This window comes from Saimiri boliviensis, chromosome 6 (genome assembly GCF_048565385.1).
Source record: "Saimiri boliviensis isolate mSaiBol1 chromosome 6, mSaiBol1.pri, whole genome shotgun sequence".
Classification (NCBI taxonomy): domain Eukaryota; kingdom Metazoa; phylum Chordata; class Mammalia; order Primates; family Cebidae; genus Saimiri; species Saimiri boliviensis.
This window is the reverse complement of record NC_133454.1, coordinates 38,208,188-38,229,526: the sequence shown is the minus strand read 5'-3', so window position 1 is coordinate 38,229,526 and position 21,339 is coordinate 38,208,188. Positions and strand designations below refer to the sequence as shown.

The window sequence follows — 21,339 nt, the reverse complement described above, 5'->3', positions numbered from 1 at the left end:
ATACGATGCCAAAATATTTAAAATTCTGAAAGGTAAACTCAAATATCTTAAAATTTACTTGACTTACAATTTCGATACTGATGAAATGTTGATTGAATGTTGTGTTTGTAGTGCTCTCTCTTTTTTGTTTATAAGAACAAAAGTCTCTCATTCTCTTGGTTTCTAAAATATGTATGTTCATATGGTTTAGATACGTACATATAGTTATATAAATATGTTACACAAAACAATATTTTTGAGTTGTAAATAAAAATTTTAAGGAAACCAAATCAGAATAAAAGTTAAAGTTAGAATACATTTAATAAATTAATTCTAAAGTTTAGACAAAGTTTTGGTTCTTCATGAAAGAAATGTACGAACTGTACCCTTGATTATACTCCTGCAAATAGGACACTTTCTTAATGAAGGAGCACAATCTTTGCATACTACTAGATGACCACAAGGAATAAACACTATGGACACTTCTTTGTCCATACACACTTTACATGTTCTTTCTTCTTGTAGTCTCCGCAGTTGTTCTTCCACTGATAGATCTAGAAAGGGGAAAAACATTTTAATAAAAGGCAATTTACTTCTTCAATGAAAAACCAAGAAAATACAAACAATGTTTTCTATAGCTTTAAAATATTAATACTAATACCTGAAATATCTCCTGTGGGAATATACTTTATATCCTGTTGCACTAAGGGAGGAAAAGAAAAAGCATTACTATTGACAAATAAGGTTAATATTGAGCTACAGAATATATTTTTAAAAAGAGCAGTTTAGACTTGGGCCAAATACTCATGTCAAGACAACAAAAATCTTTAATTTTTTATGCAATTAATATCTATAAATTAGATTGAATTTTTTTTTTTTTTTCGAAACAGGGTCTCAGCTCTGTCCCCAGGCTGAAGTGCAGTAGCATATCACAGCTCATGATAGCCTCTATCTCTCAGGCTCAAACCATCCTCCCACCTTATTCTCCTGAGTAGCTGAAATTACCATGCATACACCATCCCAGCTAATTTTTAAAAAAAATTTTTGTAGTGACGGGGTCTCGTCATGTTGTCCAGTCTGTTCTCAAACTCCTGGGCTCAAGCTATCCACCTGCCTTAGTCTCCCAAGATGTTAGGATTACAGGCATGAGTGACCACATTCAGCCTGAATAATTTTCAATAATCATAAATTATTAATAAGAGCATATTTTTGACTTAGAAAATTTTTAAAAATAGTTTTCTACCACTCACCAAATAAATGCTCATATAACACAGTGTCAGCTTCTTGCAGAGAGTTTCTGAAAACAGTGGCTGCAAAATTTCCTTTTACTAAAATAGTATCAATCAGTTCTCTTGCTTGTAAAGATGTCTGTGACTTCCGTTTAATAACATCATGTTCTTGCTGATTAATAATTCTGGCAGTTAGTAGACTATCCAGGATTGGAATCACACAAGTCAAATGTTGAAAAAGTGCCATTCTATTCTTCCGGATTAATAATAAATCATCTTTGAAAAACAAAAACAAGCATAAACATGTTCAAACTCTGCTCACAAACTTCCTTCCAGTCCTATATACACAACAAAATAAAAACTATCGTTAATTCATAATCAGTAAGGCATTGATGTTAATTGCTAGGTTTAGGTGTGTCTCATCTCCTGTGCTTAATAATAAATGTTATTATAATTATAATGCAGGGTTCAGTGGCACATGCCTGTAACACCTGAGGTAGGAGGAGCCTGAGGTAGGAGGATCACTCAAGCCCTGGAGTTAGAGACCAGACTAGGCAACATAGCAATACCCTGTCTCAAAAATATATAATTATAATAATGCTAATTATTGTAAAGACTAACATTTAGTGAGCACTGTGTTAAGAACTTTACATGTGCCGGGTGCGGTGGCTCAAGCCTGTAATCCCAGCACTTTGGGAGGCCGAGGCGGGTGGATCACAAGGTCAAGAGATCGAGACCATCCTGGCCAACATGGTGAAACCCCGTCTCTACTAAAAATACAAAAATTAGCTGGGCGTGGTGGTTGCACGCCTATAGTCCCAGCTACTCAGGAGGCTGAGGCAGGAGAATTGCCTGAACCTGGGAGGCGGAGGTTGCAGTGAGCTGAGATTGTGCCACTGCACTCCAGCCTGGAGCTTGGCGACAGAGTGAGACTCTGTCTCAAAAAGAAAAAAAAAAAAGAACTTTACATGTATTGATTTATTGATTTATTTCATCTTCACAACAGCTCGTTGAGATAGGTCCTAATAGCCTCATTTAACAGATGAGAAAATGAAGCCACAGTGAGGCAAATAAGTTGCCAAACTACACACAACTAGCAAAAATCAAACTGGGGTAGTCTGGTGTCATGTACTGTACTTTCAATCATTTTGTAGTACTGCTAAGCCTTTAACCAAATGAAACTTAGAACCCATTAAAATTGACATTTCAATTTGATCTAGTCAAATTAAGGAAAGAGAAAATAAAGAACATTAAATAATTTTTTCTTAAAGTATCATTCTTCCACAAAATTTCTTTTATTATTTATTTATTTATTTATTTATTTATTTATTTATTTATTTTTAAAACAGCGTCTTGCTCTGTCACCCAGGCTGGAGTGCAGTGGCACGATCTCAGCTCACTGCAACCTCTGTCTCCAGGGTTCAAGCTATTCTTGTGTCTCAGCCTCCCAAGTAACTGGGATTACAGGCACCTGCCACTACACCCAGCTAATTTTTTGTATTTTTAGTAGAGATGGGGTTTCACTATGTTGGCCAGGCTGGTCTCAACCTCCTGACCTTGTGATCTGCCTGCCGCAACCTCCCAAAGTGCTGGGATTACAGGCGTGAGCCACCGCACCAGCCTTAAATGGTTCTTTTTATGCGTCCTATTACTTGATTAAAGTTAGTGTATCTAAAACCTAATAATCTTCTCTACCAAAACAATTCTTCAGATAGTTCAGCCTCTGTCATTAGTTATTTTATAGAAATAGCTTTATGAATTATGGTAAGCTATATGACAATTAATAAACTTAGATTCATAAGTTATATTCCAAAGAGATAATAAAATTGCAGTTTTAAAATATAAACTGTTTTACCAGTGAATAAAAAAAATCTAGATCTTGAAGGAGAATAAGATGATCTTGTAGGACAAGAAGGTAGTTACTGAAAAATAGGGTTTATTATTCAAAATGTTGTTACTGCTTTTCCCTGCTTACTGTAAAATATTAAAGTAAAGGCAATATGTCTAACTGGGGAAAATAATTAAAATTTCAACTTAAAATGGAATTTTAAAGAAATGTTATAGGCTGGACATAGTTGCTCACACCTGTAATCTCAGCACTTTTGGAGGCCAAGGCGGAGGATCACTTGAGGCCAGGAGCACTTGAACCACTGCACTCCAGCCTGGGTGACAGAGTGAGACTCCGTCTCAAAAAAAAAAAAAAAAGTTTAAGAATTAAAAATGGAAAAAAGAAAACATAAAAAATCAACAACAGGCCGGGCGCGGTGGCTCAAGCCTGTAATCCCAGCACTTTGGGAGGCCGAGGCGGGTGGATCACGAGGTCGAGAGTTCGAGACCATCCTGGTCAACATGGTGAAACCCCGTCTCTACTAAAAATACAAAAAATTAGCTGGGCATGGTGGCATGTGCCTGTAATCCCAGCTACTCAGGAGGCTGAGGCAGGAGAATTGCCTGAACCCAGGAGGCGGAGGTTGCGGTGAGCCGAGATCGCGCCATTGCACTCCAGCCTGGGTAACAAGAGCGAAACTCCGTCTCAAAAAAAAAAAAAAATACAAAAAAAAAATCAACAACAACAAAATAAATAATTTAAATGGTGCTTAGTCAAAAAGATAAGGCTAAAGGCACATTTTGAAAATAACTGAAGCTCTGAGAATAAATGAGAAAAAGGTCAGCAGCTAGAATAGACCTGGCACAAGTATCTGTTGAACAAATGAACAACCAAGCCTTAGTTCTACAATTTAAAGAGTAGGAATAGAAAAGTGATAGTGAGAGGGGTAGAAGAATTAGAACTTAATATATTTTGATAAATCATCTATATTAGCAAAGTAGTGATATATTAGAAAATAAAAATATAATTTAAACTTGGTGTTGAAGTATACTAGTTTTTCAACCTAAGATTTTTTTTTTAATTACATCTAACCTAATATAATACATTCTCTGAAATTCTTAAGATTTCTAAAATTGATTGCTAGTAACTGGGAAAAAGTCTCATTTCAAAGTTGTAGACTATATTCTGGTTTGTAAGTTCAGAAGACTTGAATATACCTTTGAAGCATATTATTTTTATTTTTATTTTCTTTCCTTTTTTTTTTTTTTTTTTTTTTTTTTGAGCCACAGTCTCATTCTGCCACCAGGTTGGAGTGCAGTGACATGATCACAGCTCATTGCAGCCTCACCCAGCTAATGTGTGTGTGTGTGTGTGTGTGAGTGAGTGTGTGTGTGTGTGTGTGTGTGTGTGTGTTTTATATATAAAGACAGGGTTTCACTATGTTGCCAAGGCTGGTCTCAAACTCTTGGACTTAAGTGATCTGCCTGCCTCAGCCTCCCAAAGTGCTGGGATTACAGGTGTGAGCCACCACACCCAGCCATATTATTATTTTATTCTGGAAAACATATCTTAAATTGCCTTTTAAATTTTTTTAAATTTTATTTATTTTTTATTTTTATTTTGTTGAGACAGCATTTCAGTCGTTTCCTAGGCTGTAGTGCAGTGGCGCAACCTTGGCTCACCATAACCTCCACCCCCCAGGTTCAAGCAATTCTCCTCCCTCAGCCTCCTGAGTAGCTGGGATTACAGTCATGCACCACCACATCCAGCTAATTTTGTATTTTTAGTAGAAACAGGATTTCTCCATATTAGTCAGGCTAGTCTCGAACTCCCGACCTCAGGTGATCTGCCCCCCTCCACCTCCCAAAGTGCTGGGATTATAGGTGTGAGCCACTGCACCCGGCCCATTAAATTGCCTCTTTATTTACATCCCTACTGTTCCTGGGAAACTGTAAAGTAATCACTAATTACTTTAAATGTGTTTTCATTCACTTACTCAGAAAATGTTTCTTGAACACAGACTATATGCAGGCACAATACTAGGCAGTAGAGATATATATAATGCTGAGGCAGAAATACTAAGGGCTCTTTTCGACAATGTAAATTATTATATATTGTTGACTTGAAGTTTTTTGGAGACTTTCCTGCTTGTCTTTGAAAGAAATACAAATTTTTTATAAGTGGATAGTTTTAGATTTTTATGGGGTCTCTCAGCAGTTGTGGAGGTAAGTGTTTTCTTCTTGGAGCAATTGTTGGCTGATGACCAATGGCTACCACTAAGACGACTACAGGAAGGACATACTTACCTAATCTTTACAGAGAAAAGAGAACTTGATGGGGCCAGGCAAAGGTTAACTGTGACTGTGTTGCTGCTTTGCTGCTACACTAGTAGTTTAGCAGACTGAGTAATTCACACTTTGGTGAATGTATGATGCTCTATCACTACGATCTGATAGATTTGTCTGGGTTGGGTCAGAAAACAAATCCATCTTCATGGGCAGGGTTGGATTTATCCCTAAATGAAGTGGACAATCTGACTGTCAATCATCCTGTGAAGAAACAGATCCCAAATAGTTGGACAAGGATAAGGGGAAATCTTTGTTCTCCTTCTGAGCTTTATGAATATTTGGGGACCTGAGTTTTGATAAAGGAAAACATGATTGGGACATTCCTAGTGATTTGTGTAAACTTGCCAAAGCTACAACAAGATGAACCAGAAGCTAGGTAGAAAGATTTGAGGATGAGCACAGGGGCACTAAGAGAGGCCATATCTAGTTGCAGCTGTAAATCAACATTTGTTATATAATTCCTTTCTGTTATCCCTAAGTCTCCAGTAAGAGCTTGTTGAAAGTTGGAGCCTGCTTTCAGCTGTGTTGAAGGGACTTATAGGTCCCATGCTTGGGAAAGGAGAGAGCAGCATTTCTTTTCCTCTAGTACAGGGTGATGATCACAGTCAAAGCAGTCAGCTGAGAATGGACATGCCCAGAAGAGTTTTTGTGAAGGGCAATAAAGTAGAGAATATAGCAGTGGATAAGGTTAGTGCGGAAGAACATGAGCAACTTGCCCTAATAGATTTTAAAACAGTATCCTATGACTTGCCTAAACAACCAACAGATGCTCTGAAGAACTCAGTTCTTGTGTGGGCAGGTAGGGGACTTAATAATAATTTGTACATTAATATATGATCACAGGCTAAGACATGCTTTAATGTTAAAATTAATTTTCTGCCCAGGCACAGTGGCAGGCCTGTAATCCCAGCACTTTGGGAGGCCAAAGCGGGTGGATCACTTGAGGTCACAAGTTTGAGACCAGCCTGGCCAACATGGTGAAACCCTGTCTCTTCTGAAAATACAAAAATTAGCTGGGCGTGGTGGCGTGAGCCTGTAGTCCCAGCTATTCGGGAGACTGAGGCAGGAGAATTGCTTGAAAGCAGGAGGCAGAAGTTGCAGTGAGTCAAGATCATGCCACTACACTCCAGTCTAGGTGACAGAGTGAGACTGTCTCAGAAAAAATCTAATAATTATACCTGATCCCACCCTGATTTACTCCAAAGTGAAGTGAACAACTAGCCTAGGATTGAAAATGTGCCAAGATGCAGCAAGAATTCCATTTTCAAGGTCTTAAGAAAAAAAAAAAGTGCCATGAATGCATAATTGCACACAAAGCCAACTATCCAGAGAAAAAAAATATGGAAAACAGAAAAAAATACTTTTGCACATCATACATTTTCAATGTATGAGCAACTCAAATATATTTGAATATAAAGAAATTTTTCAGTGTTTGAATTCAGAATACTAAACATGAAAAAAATCTGACTGGATAGAGTATATTTTCAGTATATATACTAGATGAGTATACTTTCCATAATATATAGAGTAGTATCAAATCCTTATGAAAATAGAGACTGTATTAATAAATCTACATACTTGATTCTCTTTCCTCAGTTGCTCTTTCTTTCTCTTCTTCCCTTATTTCATCTTCTGCATTGAGTAGGTCTAAGACAAGATCACTGACGAGTCTATAATTCTCTCCAGTTGCTAAGATTTTCCTCTGAACTGTCTGTTTTACCAGGCTTCTACTAAAGCCCATTTCCAGGGCAGCTTTAACCACAGGAGTATTCATCATGATTGCATCTTCTGCATGATCTTCTCCAGGTTCAAAACGCATAACTATATGGAACAAATAATTTAACAAATATTAGGATAACCTGTATATTTCTTAAAAATTGAAATTTGCATTGAAATCAAAATTGAAAGTTTTTACAATATTAAAAACATAAAACCAACAAAATGTGTAGGCATCATTTTGTATGAACACTGTTAAATTTAAAATGATATATATGTTCAGTCATCAAAATAATAACATGGAATATTGTACTTAGATGCAAAATACATATTACCTGTCATAACTGGATATACATATGTGACCAGATGAAGGAAACAGAGGTGGCAGGGATTACCTCCCACCAGAATTCAGATTCTTTTTCCCTATGTTGAATGAACAAATGAGCTTTCTAAATCAAGAATATTTCACATATTTTCAGAGGTTATTATCATACAATATTGCTTCCTTGCAGTTCATTCTCAACAGTACAATCAGATTGACTTTTTAAAAACACAAAGCTGGTTGTGTCACACTTCTTAAATTCTATCAACAATTCCATTTTATCTTAGGATAAAATCAAAAATATAATTGGCGGTCGGGTGCGGTGGCTCAAGCCTGTAATCCCAGCACTTTGGGAGGCCGAGGCGGGTGGATCATGAGGTCAAGAGATCGAGACCATCCTGGTCAACATGGTGAAACCCCGTCTCTACTAAAAATACAAAAAATTAGCTGGGCATGGTGGCACGTGCCTGTAATCCCAGCTACTCAGGAGGCTGAGGCAGGAGAATTGCCTGAACCCAGGAGGCGGAGGTTGCGGTGAGCCGAGATCGTGCCATTGCACTCCAGCCTGGGTAACAAGAGTGAAACTCCGTCTCAAATAAATAAATAAATAAATAAATAAAATTGGCTTACAAAGTCTCATACAATCTCAACTCTGTTTACCTCTTCAGCTTCATCCCTCACCACTGAGTCATTTGCATCCTGCACTCTAGCCCAGAAGTCACAAACTGATGGCTCTGGTGTCAAATTCTGCCAGTAGTGCTAACCACTCGTACAGCTGGCCTGCTTCACTCATTTATCTGTTAGCAGCTCCTACTTCGGGTTATACAGAATTTTGTTCAGTTCTTCAAAGGTCTCTATTCTTTGTCACTTTGGTCCTTCATATGCTGTTGTCTCTGCCTGGAATACTCTTCTTCCATTTGTCACTTGGTTAACTCCTACTCTTCCCTTGGATTCTCTGCTAAGACAAATACATCCTCTGGATATCCTTTTCTGGCCCTCCAAAGTCTGGGTTAATTGCCCCACATGCACTCTCATAACATACTTTACTTTCACTGCCATATCCCTTTCTCCTGTCTGTGTATTTGTCTGTATCCTGTAGATACATGTCACCAGGAGTTATGTTTATCCTGTTCTCTATTCTTACCTCAGAATAGGAGATACGCAATAAATATTTACTGAATTGAACTGAACATGAGATAATGGAATAAAAGAGCTTGTACAAATATTAGCTCTATCACCTTTAGGTTTAAGATGATGAACAAGTCATTCAGGGTACCTGTTGAAGAAGGAGACTAACATGTTCTATCCTTCCTCTTTCACAGGAAAAATATGTGAGCTATCTAATGTCATAATACATCTGTTCCCACGCTGGCCCAAGAACAAAGGTTAGGTTGGATGTATGTAGTCTGTTAAAATATACATGTCTGAGTCCCACCCTTAAACACTCAGATTTAATTCAGTAGGTCTAAAGTAGAAACTGGAAATCTGTCTTATTTTTTAAAGTCCTCCAGGCAACTCTGATAGGCACTGAAGTTTGGGAAATACCAAGACAGTATATTTGAAAATGCATTCATTGTAAATTATAAATCAATATGAAGGTACATTATGATTATCAACTTTCAATCATCTTTTTTTTTTTTTTTTTTTTGAGACGGAGTGTCACTGTCGCCTTGGCTAGAGTGCAATGGCTTGTTCTCAGCTTACTCTAACCTCTGCCTTCCGGGTTCAAGCGATTTTCTTGCCTCAGCCTCCCAAGTAGCTGGGATTACAGGTGCCTGCCACCACACCCAGCTAATTTTTGTGTATTTAGAAGAGACAGGGTTTCACCATCTTGGCCAGGCTGGTTTCAAACTCCTGACCTCGTGATCCACCCACCTAGGCCTCCCAAAGTGCTGGGATTATAAATGTGAGCCACCATGGCCAGCCAACTTTCAATCTTAACAGTACAAAATAACTCTGTTTAAATGCATTCATTATTGTCTACTGCACTTACTTGATGACTCTGCATTTTCATCTTCTGGGGTGTCTGACGTGGATAGCAACTGCAGGAGAAAAAAAAAATAATATATATATATATATATACATATATAAATTAAAATATAAATCTTATCTTACCCATTGCAATAAAAATGACTCAACAGACATCTTTTACTCAATTTATTGAAAACTACTTTCTTACTGGCAAAATAATTTTTTAACTAAAAACAATATTTCATTTATATTTGATAGTTATTCCCTAGGCCATAAGCTAATAGAGTTTCTGTGTGTGTGTATATATTAATAAATACAATCTATTTTCATTAAGGCAGGAAAAAGACTATACCTTTTCAGTAATCTATGAGACAATTAATTTTCCTTTCATCCACAGGTTTTTACCTTCCCTGGGTCACCCTTTGGGATAAGTTGGATGCTGTATCAGTTTTGCTCATGGCTAAGATGGGTTTGACCATCAAACTATTATGTAAGTTATTTGCTTTTCCAAGAAGATTAGAAAAAGGAATAAAATTCTCTTTCTAAGATTTTTTTTTTTTTTTTTTTTTTTTTTTTTGAGACAAAGTCTCACTCTGTCACCCAGGCTGGAGTGCACTGGCACAATCTTGGCTCACCGCAACCTCCGTCTCCCAGGTTCAGGCAATTCTCCTGCCTCAGCCTCCTGAGTAGCTGGGATTACAGGCGTGTGCCACCACGCCCAGCTAATTTTTGTATTTTTAGTAGAGACAAGGTTTCACCATATCGGTCAGGCTGGTCTCAAACTCCTGACCTCCTGATCCACCAGCCTCAGCCTCCCAAAGTGCTGGGATTACAGGCATGAGCCACCACGCTCTTTCTCAGATCTTTTGAAGGAAAATGTATATAGTAAAACTATTAAAAGCTACTATCCCAGTCATTTTTTTCTCAAATAATTTAATTTTTTGCAACTTGATTGAAAAAAATGCTTACAGAGAAACATTACAAGTATCATTATCAGGAGACAACCATTTATGGATATATTTTTCTCCAAAGAATAATACTTTCTAAGATCATGTCATATTTGGTAAGAAAAATAAAATGTATTTCTAAAACAACACTTACATTTTCATTAAAATTGCACTCTCTGTAATTATCAGAAAGTAATTTATCTGATGGCAACCAATATTTTAAAAAAGAACTTTCTGTACCTACCTCTTCAAGTAGATTAGGGCAACTGGCTTGAACTTGCTGGATGAACTCCTGTCCTTTAATTCTTATCAAGTACTCACACCTAAAATGTAAAGAAAATAAAGTTTGGGGAGTTATTTATAAAAGTGAAAAGAAAATGTAATAACACAAATTTCTCATCTCTAGGTGTTTATTCCATTTCAAATATGGTTGTTTCCCCCAAATCACAGAATCATTTAAGATCATTTACTCTAAACTTAATGTTAGAAGAATAAATAAAGCCTAGCCCAGTGGGAACTGATTCTATTGTATTGCTTTCAAAAAACATTATTTTTGTAAAACTAACCCATAAGTATCCTATGACAGGATTTAGATTTTTTTTGCGTGAATTTTAAATTGTTTTTTAAGATGCTTCTCCCGACGGTTAACATTTTTCATACAGTTTGAATGTTTTACAAAATTAACATTTTTTTGTATTTACCAAGACATGTTATACTTCCACTAAAAATTTTCTTTTTTTCTTTTAGACAGAGTCTCGCTCTATCACCCAGGTTGGAGTACAGTGACATGATCTTGGTTCACTGTAACCTCCGTCTCTCAGGTTCAAGCAATTCTCGTGCCTCGGCCTCCCGAGTAACTGGGATTGCAGGCGCCCGCCACCACACCCAGCTAGTTTTTGTATTTTTAGTGGAGATGGGATTTCACCATGATGGCCAGGCTGGTCTTGAATTCCTGACCTCAAGTGATCCTCCTGCCTCAGTCTCCCAAAGTGCTGGGATTACAGGCGGAAGCCACCGCACCCGGCCACCTCAGCTAATTTTGAAAAGCACTAAATGGTTATCTTAATTTGCACAAGACTAATTCAGCCATTTGTAGACTGGTAAATATTTCAAATGAGTATAAACATACATATAATCAGTTTACTATTCATTTAGCATATAGGGAATGGTCAGAGATATTACAGTGAAAGACAGGTTGATGCAAGCAAGAGGAAGGCTATTCTGCCAAGTAATCTGCCAAGGTTCAAGCAGACAAGAGTCAGAGCCTCTCAGTCTACTGAGGTCAAGTGAAGCCGTCTCAGCTACTCTCTTCAACTCTTCTGAGATTCTTTTTTTTTTTTTTTTTTGAGACGGAGTTTTGCTCTTGTTACCCAGGCTGGAGTGTGCAATGGCGCAATCTCGGCTCACCGCAACCTCCACCTCCTGGGTTCAAGCAATTCTCCTGCCTCAGCCTCCTGAGTAGCTGGGATTACAGGCACACACTACCACGCCCAGCTAATTTTTTGTATTTTTAGTAGAGATGGGGTTTCACCATGTTGACCAGGATGGTCTCGATCTCTTGACCTTGTGATCCACCCACCTCAGCCTCCCAAAGTACTGGGATTACAGGCGTGAGCCACCGCGCCCGGCTCCTGAGATTCTTAAAAACACACTGATGTTGGCCAGGTGTGGTGGCTCACGCCTATAATTGAAGGACTTTGGGAGGCCGAGGCGGTTGGATCACCTGAGGTCAGGAGTTTGCGAGCAGCCTGGACAACAACATGGGGAAACCCCATCTCCACTAAAACTACAAAAATTAGCCGGGCATGGTAGCATGTGCCTGTAGTGCCATCTACTGGCAAGGCTGAGGCAAGAGAATTGCTTGAACCCGGGAGGCAGAGGTTGAAGTGAGCTGAGATCCCATCTCCGCATTTCAACCTGGGGGAGAAAGCCAGACTCCAACTCAAGACAACAAAAATAATCAAAATAAGTTAAGACGCCAAGTTTATTTATCAATATTAACCCATTTCCCATTTGGAAAAGTACAGTGCAGCTTGGTGCCCAGTGCAGTGTTCTCAGGGCAAAAGGGAAATGGGTTGAATAATAGCAAAAGTTTTGACCACACAAAAATGTAATTGTAGGCCACATGATTTAGATGAAAAAGGAGAATATAAAAGAATGTCTTTTTGAAGCTGACATTTTAGTTAGTACATGAAGTTTCTTACCAACATAATAAAAACCCACACTTGCAAGCTGTTCAGGATTAACTAGAACACTAGAGGGCCAGCTAAACAATCAAAAGGGTAACATATCACATTAAGATGCTGTGTGGTGATTAAAACAGATGAGATGAGTCTATACTTACCCTGACCACCCAATTTAATATTGTAACCTGCCCAGCTTTCCTAAATTCCTCTTTGTTCTTTTTATTGACTGTACTTATTTTCCAACATGCTCTGTAACTTATTCAAGTTTTTATTAATTGTCCGTCCTCTCCGGCTATAATACAAATTTAGGAGATCAGGGGTCTTTGTTTTGCTCAACTAATTTTATGCAAACAGAACCAATGCCTGGCAATAGGTGACCAATAAATATTATTGAATACTGAATGAATGGAAATATGTCCAAGACATATGTTGACTGAAAAAGCTTCAAAACTAAATATAATATTTAATTTATGTAAAATCATGTACATTTATTTCTATATGTATATGTGCATAAAGAGATGTCTGCAGAGATATTCACTAAAATGATAACCATGCTCATCCTTAGGTGGTAAGATTTCTGGACATACTAATTTTCTTTTTCTGTGCTTTTCTACATGTGACTTTGTTTTTATAATGAGCATGTATTACTTAAATACATGTATTTCTTTAAAAATTAAACAAAAATCCCCAAAACTATTTCTTCATTGTCTTAAGTCCATCAAAACTTTTTAAGTAAGTATTTTTCTAAGTAATCCATTCTAAACTTACTCACAAATACATATTTAAAACAGAGTAACAGCTGATTTAAGGTAAACACATATAAGCAATCTCATGATAATCACAAAAATTTTCAGAGAGAATTTCAAAACAATTACCTTGGAAACCACTTAGCATGTTCCACCCATGGATCATCTCCAGATTCCCAACACCTGAGTCCACCATCACAGCAAAAACATTTGACATCATCACTGTTACCTAAAATTAATTTGGATCAGAACTTATGAATACACATAATTTGCCCACTAAAATGTATAAAATAAAATGTACCCTTTTAAATTAGCAGATTAAGTTTCTTACCTACATAATAAAAACCCGCACTTGCAAGCTGCTCAGGATTAACTAGAACACTGGAGGGCCAGTTAAAGAATGTTTTAAAGCGGGCTGCATGTGTCTGCATGCTCAGATTAGAAACTGTGATTCTTGAAGTGTCTTGAAGCTGTTTTCCTATAAATGGGCATTTGGGAAAATGTCTCAAGTGTTCTGACATAGCATCATCCTTTGGTTCCCAATTGCTCAGTTTTCCACCACAGGCAAAGCAAGCCACTCTGTCTCCAGGTCCTACGTAGTAAAAGCCTGCTTTTGCCAGATCTGCTGGCGACAGAAAAGTCAATGGCCACGTCTGAAAAGTAAGTAGTCTGGCTTTTTCATTATTCATTGCACAGTGGTAAGAACTTCCCATCAAGGCAGAAAAATCTTGATTTGCTCTGGAGTTTAGAAGATTTGATGGAAAGCTTGAATAAGAGCCAATGATATATGCACTGTTTTCTGTACCCGGAAGTAACGAGCGTGTGGAATTTGTTCCTGAAGAAGGAAAAGTAGGCTGAGAGGTAGCTTCCAAGTTGTTAACTGAATTTAGACTCTGAACAAATCTGCAGCTAGGATACAACTTTTTATGCTTTTCAATAGGACTGTCTCCTCTTTTCCAGTTATCCAGCATGAGGCCACAACAGAAGCATTTGACCTTGTCATTCACACCAGTGTAATAGAAACCAGCACGAGCGAGACTCCTTTCCGAGACGGGAACCCCAGTGGGAAAAGTGGAAAACGTAGACATTCGATACAGTTCACATGAGAAGTCGTATTTCAATTCAAACATGTTGGCACTTTTCATCAAATGTGATAAGAATATGCTATTTTCTACTATGTTCATAATGAAATGAATGGGGAAGAAAAGGGACTAGCCTTTCTCTGGGGAGGTAGTTTTGTGCATGGCTTTGCTTTTATCAGTTTTAATACCAGGCTGAAAAGATAAAATGAGAAATTTTTCTTTCTTTTTATTTCTATGCATTTAGAATTTCAACATGGAAAGATTCTAAATCCTATTCTGATACATTTTAAGGAAGAAATACACAATTGCACCTTTGTATAATCTTTATACATATGATGTAAACGTGATGCCACAGAGTAAACTGTGTTGAAAATTAAAACCCTTCAAAGAAGAGTAAAGTGCGTTAGGACATCAGGATCCCATTTAATGTCAAGCATCTCCACAAGTAGGTCAACTTCTTCAGGCTACTAGGATGTTTCAGTGGCATTCAATCCACCTGAAGATGAAATGTGTGATTCATGAAGCTGGCTTCTTTTCATGGCAGAAAGCCATGCTCTCAAGTGTTTCACAGCAAAAATATTCAGATTATGTTTATTTTTATTTTTGGAAATTATGAAATTTGGTAGCCAAGAATAAAAAGCATCAGACCTACCTCAAAGGAGGAAAAGAATACATTACCATATTTCACTGATTCTAAGATGGCTATTTTAAAACTTCTGTTATGAAGAAGTATTTTATAATTAATGGCATATATTTTAATTAGCAGCACTTTTATTTCTTAGAGGTACATAAAATAATGGTATGATTTACAGTTGAAGACATTTTAAATTCAATGAAATATGGTATATTCCAAAGTTTTTCTCCAATTAGTCATTTTTTCTTTGTACAATCATTCTAATAAAGAGAACAAAACAATCTAAAATTTCTCTTCAAATCAAGAGCTTAACAGATAACAGGACTGATTAACGCATCTTAAAACATGGTTTCAATATTTATTAAAAAACAGTTATTTCTCATAAATCATCAGGAATATGATTGCTTAAGCATAGTGATACTGTTAGATCTTATACAATTAAATATTCTATTTAAAATAAATCATCAGAGATTAACGTATTTGTTCATTTGGTCTTTTGGACTCAGCCTCATGCTGTTGAAGCAACTCAGTGTTTTTTTTTAAAATTCTAATAGTATACTTGGCTACAAAACAGAAATATCCTCTGTAATTATGGTAGACACCGGGTACTACAAAAAGAGACTCTGTCACAAACTACCAATAACAAAACTGAACTTCATTGCTATATTGGAGAAACAGAATCATGATATATATTACATTCCCTTGATTAAAAAATTTCTTAAGACAATTTAGATATGACTATAAAATAATAGATCTTTCAAAGATTTTTAAAAAATGTTTGTCCCCCTCAAAAAACTAACATTGAGGTTATTCAACTTATCACCTACTGAAAACATTTTTGAACTTTTGTTTTTCTAATTGTTTCTGAAGCCAACATTAAATATACTCTGATAGTGGTTTTATTTTTTAAAATAGTCAAAAATTACAAAGTGCTATGTATAGGCTAAGATGGATAATCAAATTGCATAAATATGGTTTTGGTTAGAAATTATTTCATGGATAGCATACCTTGAACCAGAATTTATCATGACCAAAAAAAAATAATAAATTTACCATTTCAACAGCAGAGACCTTGTCAAAATTCAGAATTTCTCAATTATGACTTACTAGCCATTAGTAAACAGGTTCGAGTCAATAATATTAGCAATGACCAATAAGCAAGTCATTGTAGCTTTTTCTTTATTTACTTTTTTACCAGCGATTTGCAAACATGGTTTCCTGGATCTCACAGATACTGAGTTTTCTACTGCAGACTTCGATACTTTGTTTCCAGGTGGCAGGAGAGACATCACATCTCATTACCAATGATTATTTCCCTCAAAGGTAAGTAATTGTACCTAACTTCAACATTCCTTTCCCTGATTGAAAACTTTACACATTGTCATAAAAATCTTCTTTGTATTCATCACTGTCTTTACATAACTTTTCTTTGTGAGTAAGCTCCTTCATTTCAGAAAATGTAACCTTCAACCATCATTCTCACCCTCATCATTCTCCGTGACAGCCCATTTAAACAAACTTTTGGATTTTTAAAATATCAGTGGCCTTGTAGATGACTAGATAATTTCTTCATCCATCATCACATTTATCTTACTTCCTCTAAATTTGTTGCACCTATTGAAAAGCTTTTTTCTTGATTTTTCTTTGTCACTGTAGATGTATTGTAATGTGTCAAAGCTTTTACCTGCATGTTTCTTTAATTTTGCAGTAGGTTGAGTATTAGTTCTTTGTTCTAAATAACTCATTTTAAAATGTTTCCCAATCACAGGTACTGTTTCTATTCTACAAAATGGGAGAATACGCCAGTAGGAGATTGCCTGGCCAACTCTTAAAAAAAAAAAAAAAAAAAAAAGACGCTTTAACCATATGCCCTAGCTAGAATCACTTCTCCTTTACTTCTACATATCAAATTCAGAATCAAACTCATTATAGTTATACCTTATATAACTAGATCATCTTTATAAAATTAGCAATCTTCGGATAGTAAAACACCAGATAACTACTTAATTTGTTTACCCATGCACAAAACTACCTCCCGAGATTAGACTAAGTCCCTTTAAGGATTTTAGGTCTCCATCTTAAGATGTTTTAATTTATAGAAGAAACTGGAAGAGAAAAATCTAGAAGAAGCAGTCTTCCTTCTTTGTAAACCTGTTCAAAAACAAACAAAAAGACAGTTTTAAAAGTCAGACAATTCATAGATGGAGCACAATGATCTTTTAAAAAAATCATTTTCTCCAAAGTAGAGCAATAGTAATTACAATTGTCTACCATGTATCAGGTTCTTTGCTAGGCACTGTAGAGGCCAAAAAGAGATTAAAAACAAAACGAAAAAACAGAGGTCTCTGTCTGGTGCAGTGGCTCAGGCCTATAATCCCAGCACTTTGGGAGGCCAAGGCAGATGGATCACTTGAGGAGTTCAGGAGTCAGGAGTTCAAGACCAACCTGGCCAACATGGTGAAACCCCATCACTACTAAAAATACAAATATTAGCTGGGTGCGGTGGCGTGCACCTGTATTCCCAGCTACTCAGAAGGCTGAGGCAGGAGAACCACTTGAGACCAGGAGGCAGAGGTTGCAGTGACCTGAGATTGCGCCACTGCATTCCATCCAGCCTGGGTGACACAGCAAGACTCCATCTCAAAAAAACAAAAAACAAAAACAAAAACCAGACGTCTCAAAGTGGTAGACATATCATGTTTGGCTTACATAAAATTGCATTATAGTACTTCACTAGTTTTTTAAGTTTTTATTTTGAAATTTATACATGGAGAAAACTTACAAAAATAATCCAGTTTCTGCATACTCTGCACTTAGCTTCTCCAAAGCCAACATCTTACATAATCATAGTGCTATTAAAGAAACGAGAAAATTCACACTGTACCACGCTGTGGATTAATCTGTATGCCTTATTTGAATTTAATACAGTTTCCAAATACATTTTTTCTTGGACCACAGTATTTTAAAATCTTACCATTATTTGCCAACATTTTTAAATGTAAGAGACTTCCCATCACATTCTAGATTCCAAGCTTCTCTTGAAAAATCAAAATATCTAGCAATGCTGGGCCTATAGTTCTGCAGGGCAGCAATCAGCTAGAGCTGAGCAGCAGCTGTGCCCTTTAGAGAGAGAACGTGTTATCTTTGACTCCCTGATACTGAGACTGTTCTGGTAGTCTCTGCTAACAATAACAGTCTAGCAATAAGACTGTTGCTATTTGTCATTGAACTGCACTATTGCTTTTCTTACAGCAGAATTATGAGGAAAGTGAAATCAGTGTAACACACATGTCTATCAAAAGTAACAAAAATGAAAAGTAGAGGAAGAAGGACATACCTTTTGAGAAAAATAGGAGAACCATGTGTCTTTGTGGAAAGGAAGACTATTCCTTCATGTCAAATATGTAAACAGAGCATGCTTTCATTTAAAATAAATGAAAGTTTATTAAAAGAGACACCCACAAGGCCTCATGCCATGGCACACACCTGTAATCCCAGCACTTTGGGAGGCCGAGGTAGATGGATTGCTTGATTGCTCAAAATGAGTGACTTGGCAAAACTCCATCTCTACAGAAAAACTCAAAAACTAGCTAGACATGGTGGTGCATGCCTGTGGTCCCAGCTACTTGGGAGGCTGAGGCAGGAGGTTTGCTTGAGCCCATGAGACAGGTTGCAGTGAGTATAAGACTGCATCACTGCATTCCAGCCTGGGTGACAGAGCAAGACCCTGTCTCAAAAAAAAGAAAAGAAAAGAAAAAGAAAAAGAGAGAGACACTCAGAGGTTTTCTCATTTACATCACCTACATTTGAGTTTGCAAATCCCTTACACAAATCTTATCCTAAAGAAGATTTAGATCAGGTACAGTGGCTGACACCTGTAATCCCAGCACTTTGGGAGGTCAAGGCATGCAGATCACTTGCGATCAGGAGCTCAAGACCAGCTTTGTCAACATGGTGAAATCCTATCTCAACTAAATATACAAAAAAATTAGCTGGGCGTGGTGGCACACACTTGTAGTCCCAGCTACTCAGGAAGCTGAGGCAGGAGAATCACTTGAACCTGGGAGGTAAAGGTTGCAGTAAGCCGAGATCATGCCACTGCACTCCAGCAAGGCATATATTTGTGGAAATTTAGGCAACAACTATACAATAACAATACAAAAATATGCCAATGTCAGCCCTAGATCACTCATCCTAAACATTTCCAACACCGAGATGCAACCCTGCAGACTGGGACCAGCATCACTTCAGACTCCTTCACCATCCCTTAGCAATTCCTTTTAGCCCCGCTCAGCTCCCCAGCCCACTGCCCTATGCATCTCTTTTAAACCTTTAACACCTTCCTCAGATTTCTCCACTACACTCCACTTCATTTTCAGTCGATTGCTTTGCCTTCTATTTCTCAAAGAAAAGAGACATTATTGAGTAGGAACCCTTTCACATTCTCATATCCAAGCCTTTTTTGCTCACAACCTACTTGCTGCCTCAAAGATTTGCCCCCTTATGGGATCCTACCCTCTCCTACTGCCTCAGAAATCTTCTTCTTAATCCCATCCCCCTCATTTCTTCAACTCTTTCATCTCACTCTTGACTGGCCCTTTTCCTTCCACGTTTAACACTTATGCTTAAATCTATCGAAACTTTCAAATAAAAGCAGTGTTTAAAATCCTCTTTCAATCCCTTTCTATTCTACCAACTACCCTGTATTGCACCTTCCTGTCACAACCAAGCAAATTGAACATGTGTGTACCATTAATGTTTCCGTTTTCCCTCTGCCATTTACTCGTTAAATCAGCATCACGCAAAACTGCTCTCAGTACTGATAACACTAATGGCTTCTTTGCCAAAACCAATGGAAATTTTTGCATCTGACACTGGGGCACACTTCCTCTTAGAAATGTCCCATTCCCTGGGTTTCTCTGGCACCAAGCTCTTGCAATTCCTCTTTCATTTCTAGGGGTTCCTTCTCAGATTGGCTCAGTCCCCAGCCTCTCCTCTCCTGACTCTTTCATTTAACCTACCAAGCGGGCAACCTCCCCCATCCCAGGGTTGTTGGGCATCCATACCCTGCTGGGCACACAGCACATCTGTTTCTTTGACACTGGAGGGCAAGTGTGCCTTTTCTTTCTGCCTCCCCCGCGACAGTAAGCTCTTTTAGAATGGCAACTATTAATATGTCTCATCTCTGTACCTGCCCTCCCACTCACAGCATCTGCAGAGCTTGGCATGTAGGGTAGACACTAAGAGTTCCCATTGAAGAAGTAAATGTTAGCAAATGTGACTGAACCCTGAGTAACCACAGCACATCTACCAATTTTACATTAAGGACCACAGAGTCTGTTCAGTGATCGATTAATATCAGGGTTTGGAATCTAACATCTGGGGTGCCCAATACCAAGCAGTCCAGTATCCAGAAGTGTGACCTTGGCAAGTAAATGTCCAAGAGTCTCAGTTGCCTCATCGTCAAATGGAAATAATTATGGTACCTGCTTCTTAAGATCATGATCATTAAATGTGAAAAATGCATGTAAAGTCTTCAGAGAGAAACCTAGCATATAGGTAGCAGTACTTAATGTTAGTAATAAATAATAGCAAACAAAGTCAGTATTTAGTATTATTTTATGTTAGCATCAGGTAAATGCCTTCGACAATGTATTGACCAGAGCAAGAGCACTGCTGGGTTTCCATGCCGATCCCCAGGAAGACAACCAAAAACTGCTGTCTTCCTAGCACCGCTTGGAAACATGCCTCCATTTGTTCATTAAACATTTTACTGAGTCCTTCCTGTGCCAGAGCTCTGCGTTAGGCTCTGTCCCGAAATGTATTCGGCACCTGCAAAGAACCAGTGATAACTCTTGGCAACCAAATCAGAATGTCACAGCTTCACAATGCCACTGGCTCACTCCAAACGTAAAACAGAAATTGAGCACCTGGAACCTATCTAGAGCCTACTTTGGGCTTCAGAGCCGTGTTTGATTACTGCGCCCCCACCCACTGATTCTCAGTCTGTGCAGCGCCCTGGTCTCTAGCCCTGAGCACCCCTGGACCAGCCGCCGACCCACCTCTTACCCCTGGGGAGGCGCAAGGGTACGCGCGCGCGTACACACACACACACACACACACACACACACACACACACTCACATTCGCCTTCTTTCCTCACCCGCCTGCTGCCCAGAGGCCGACGACGCACGCACCAGCAAGGATGAGCCCAGTCTTTTCAAGTGACACCTGTCGCCCGGCCTGCTCCGTGCGGAAGGGCACGAGTCTCACGCTGCCTTTTAAATGCGTCATCGAATCCCCACCCCTAGCCGCACTAGGCGTTCCGCACCCCTCCCAGCGGTTTGCATGG

The 21,339-nt window shown here is 38.1% G+C and overlaps 1 protein-coding gene across 4 annotated transcripts; it reads right to left on the bottom strand.

The window, feature by feature from the left end:
• Positions 1-281: 281 nt before the first annotated feature.
• BIRC3 (baculoviral IAP repeat containing 3) lies at positions 282-21,283 on the bottom strand. Of its 4 annotated transcripts, none has more exons than XM_039471281.2 (9): positions 21,185-21,283; positions 13,604-17,139; positions 13,402-13,501; positions 10,585-10,663; positions 9,416-9,464; positions 6,963-7,205; positions 1,230-1,484; positions 641-682; positions 282-533 (listed from the first exon to the last, which is right to left on the bottom strand). In XM_039471281.2, the coding sequence occupies exons 2-9, from the start codon at positions 14,454-14,456 to the stop codon at positions 340-342; spliced, it is 1,815 nt and encodes a 604-aa protein (XP_039327215.1). In that variant the 5' UTR covers positions 14,457-17,139; positions 21,185-21,283; the 3' UTR covers positions 282-339. The 4 variants fall into 4 exon arrangements, with proteins under 4 accessions (XP_039327215.1, XP_074256579.1, XP_039327214.1 ...); XM_074400478.1 differs by having other exon boundaries at positions 21,132-21,267; XM_039471280.2 differs by having other exon boundaries at positions 21,151-21,267.
• Positions 21,284-21,339: the final 56 nt, after the last annotated feature.

Excerpts from the sequence above, each read along its gene's own strand:
- BIRC3 (XM_039471281.2), bottom strand. The coding sequence starts at position 14,456 with ATGAACATAGTAGAAAATAGCATATTCTTATCACATTTGATGAAAAGT. Across the intron at positions 13,502-13,603 it reads TGCGGGTTTTTATTATGTAG|GTAACAGTGATGATGTCAAA; the intron begins GTAAGAAACTTA and ends AATTAATTTTAG. Across the intron at positions 1,485-6,962 it reads AACTGAGGAAAGAGAATCAA|ATGATTTATTATTAATCCGG; the intron begins GTATGTAGATTT and ends TGTTTTTCAAAG.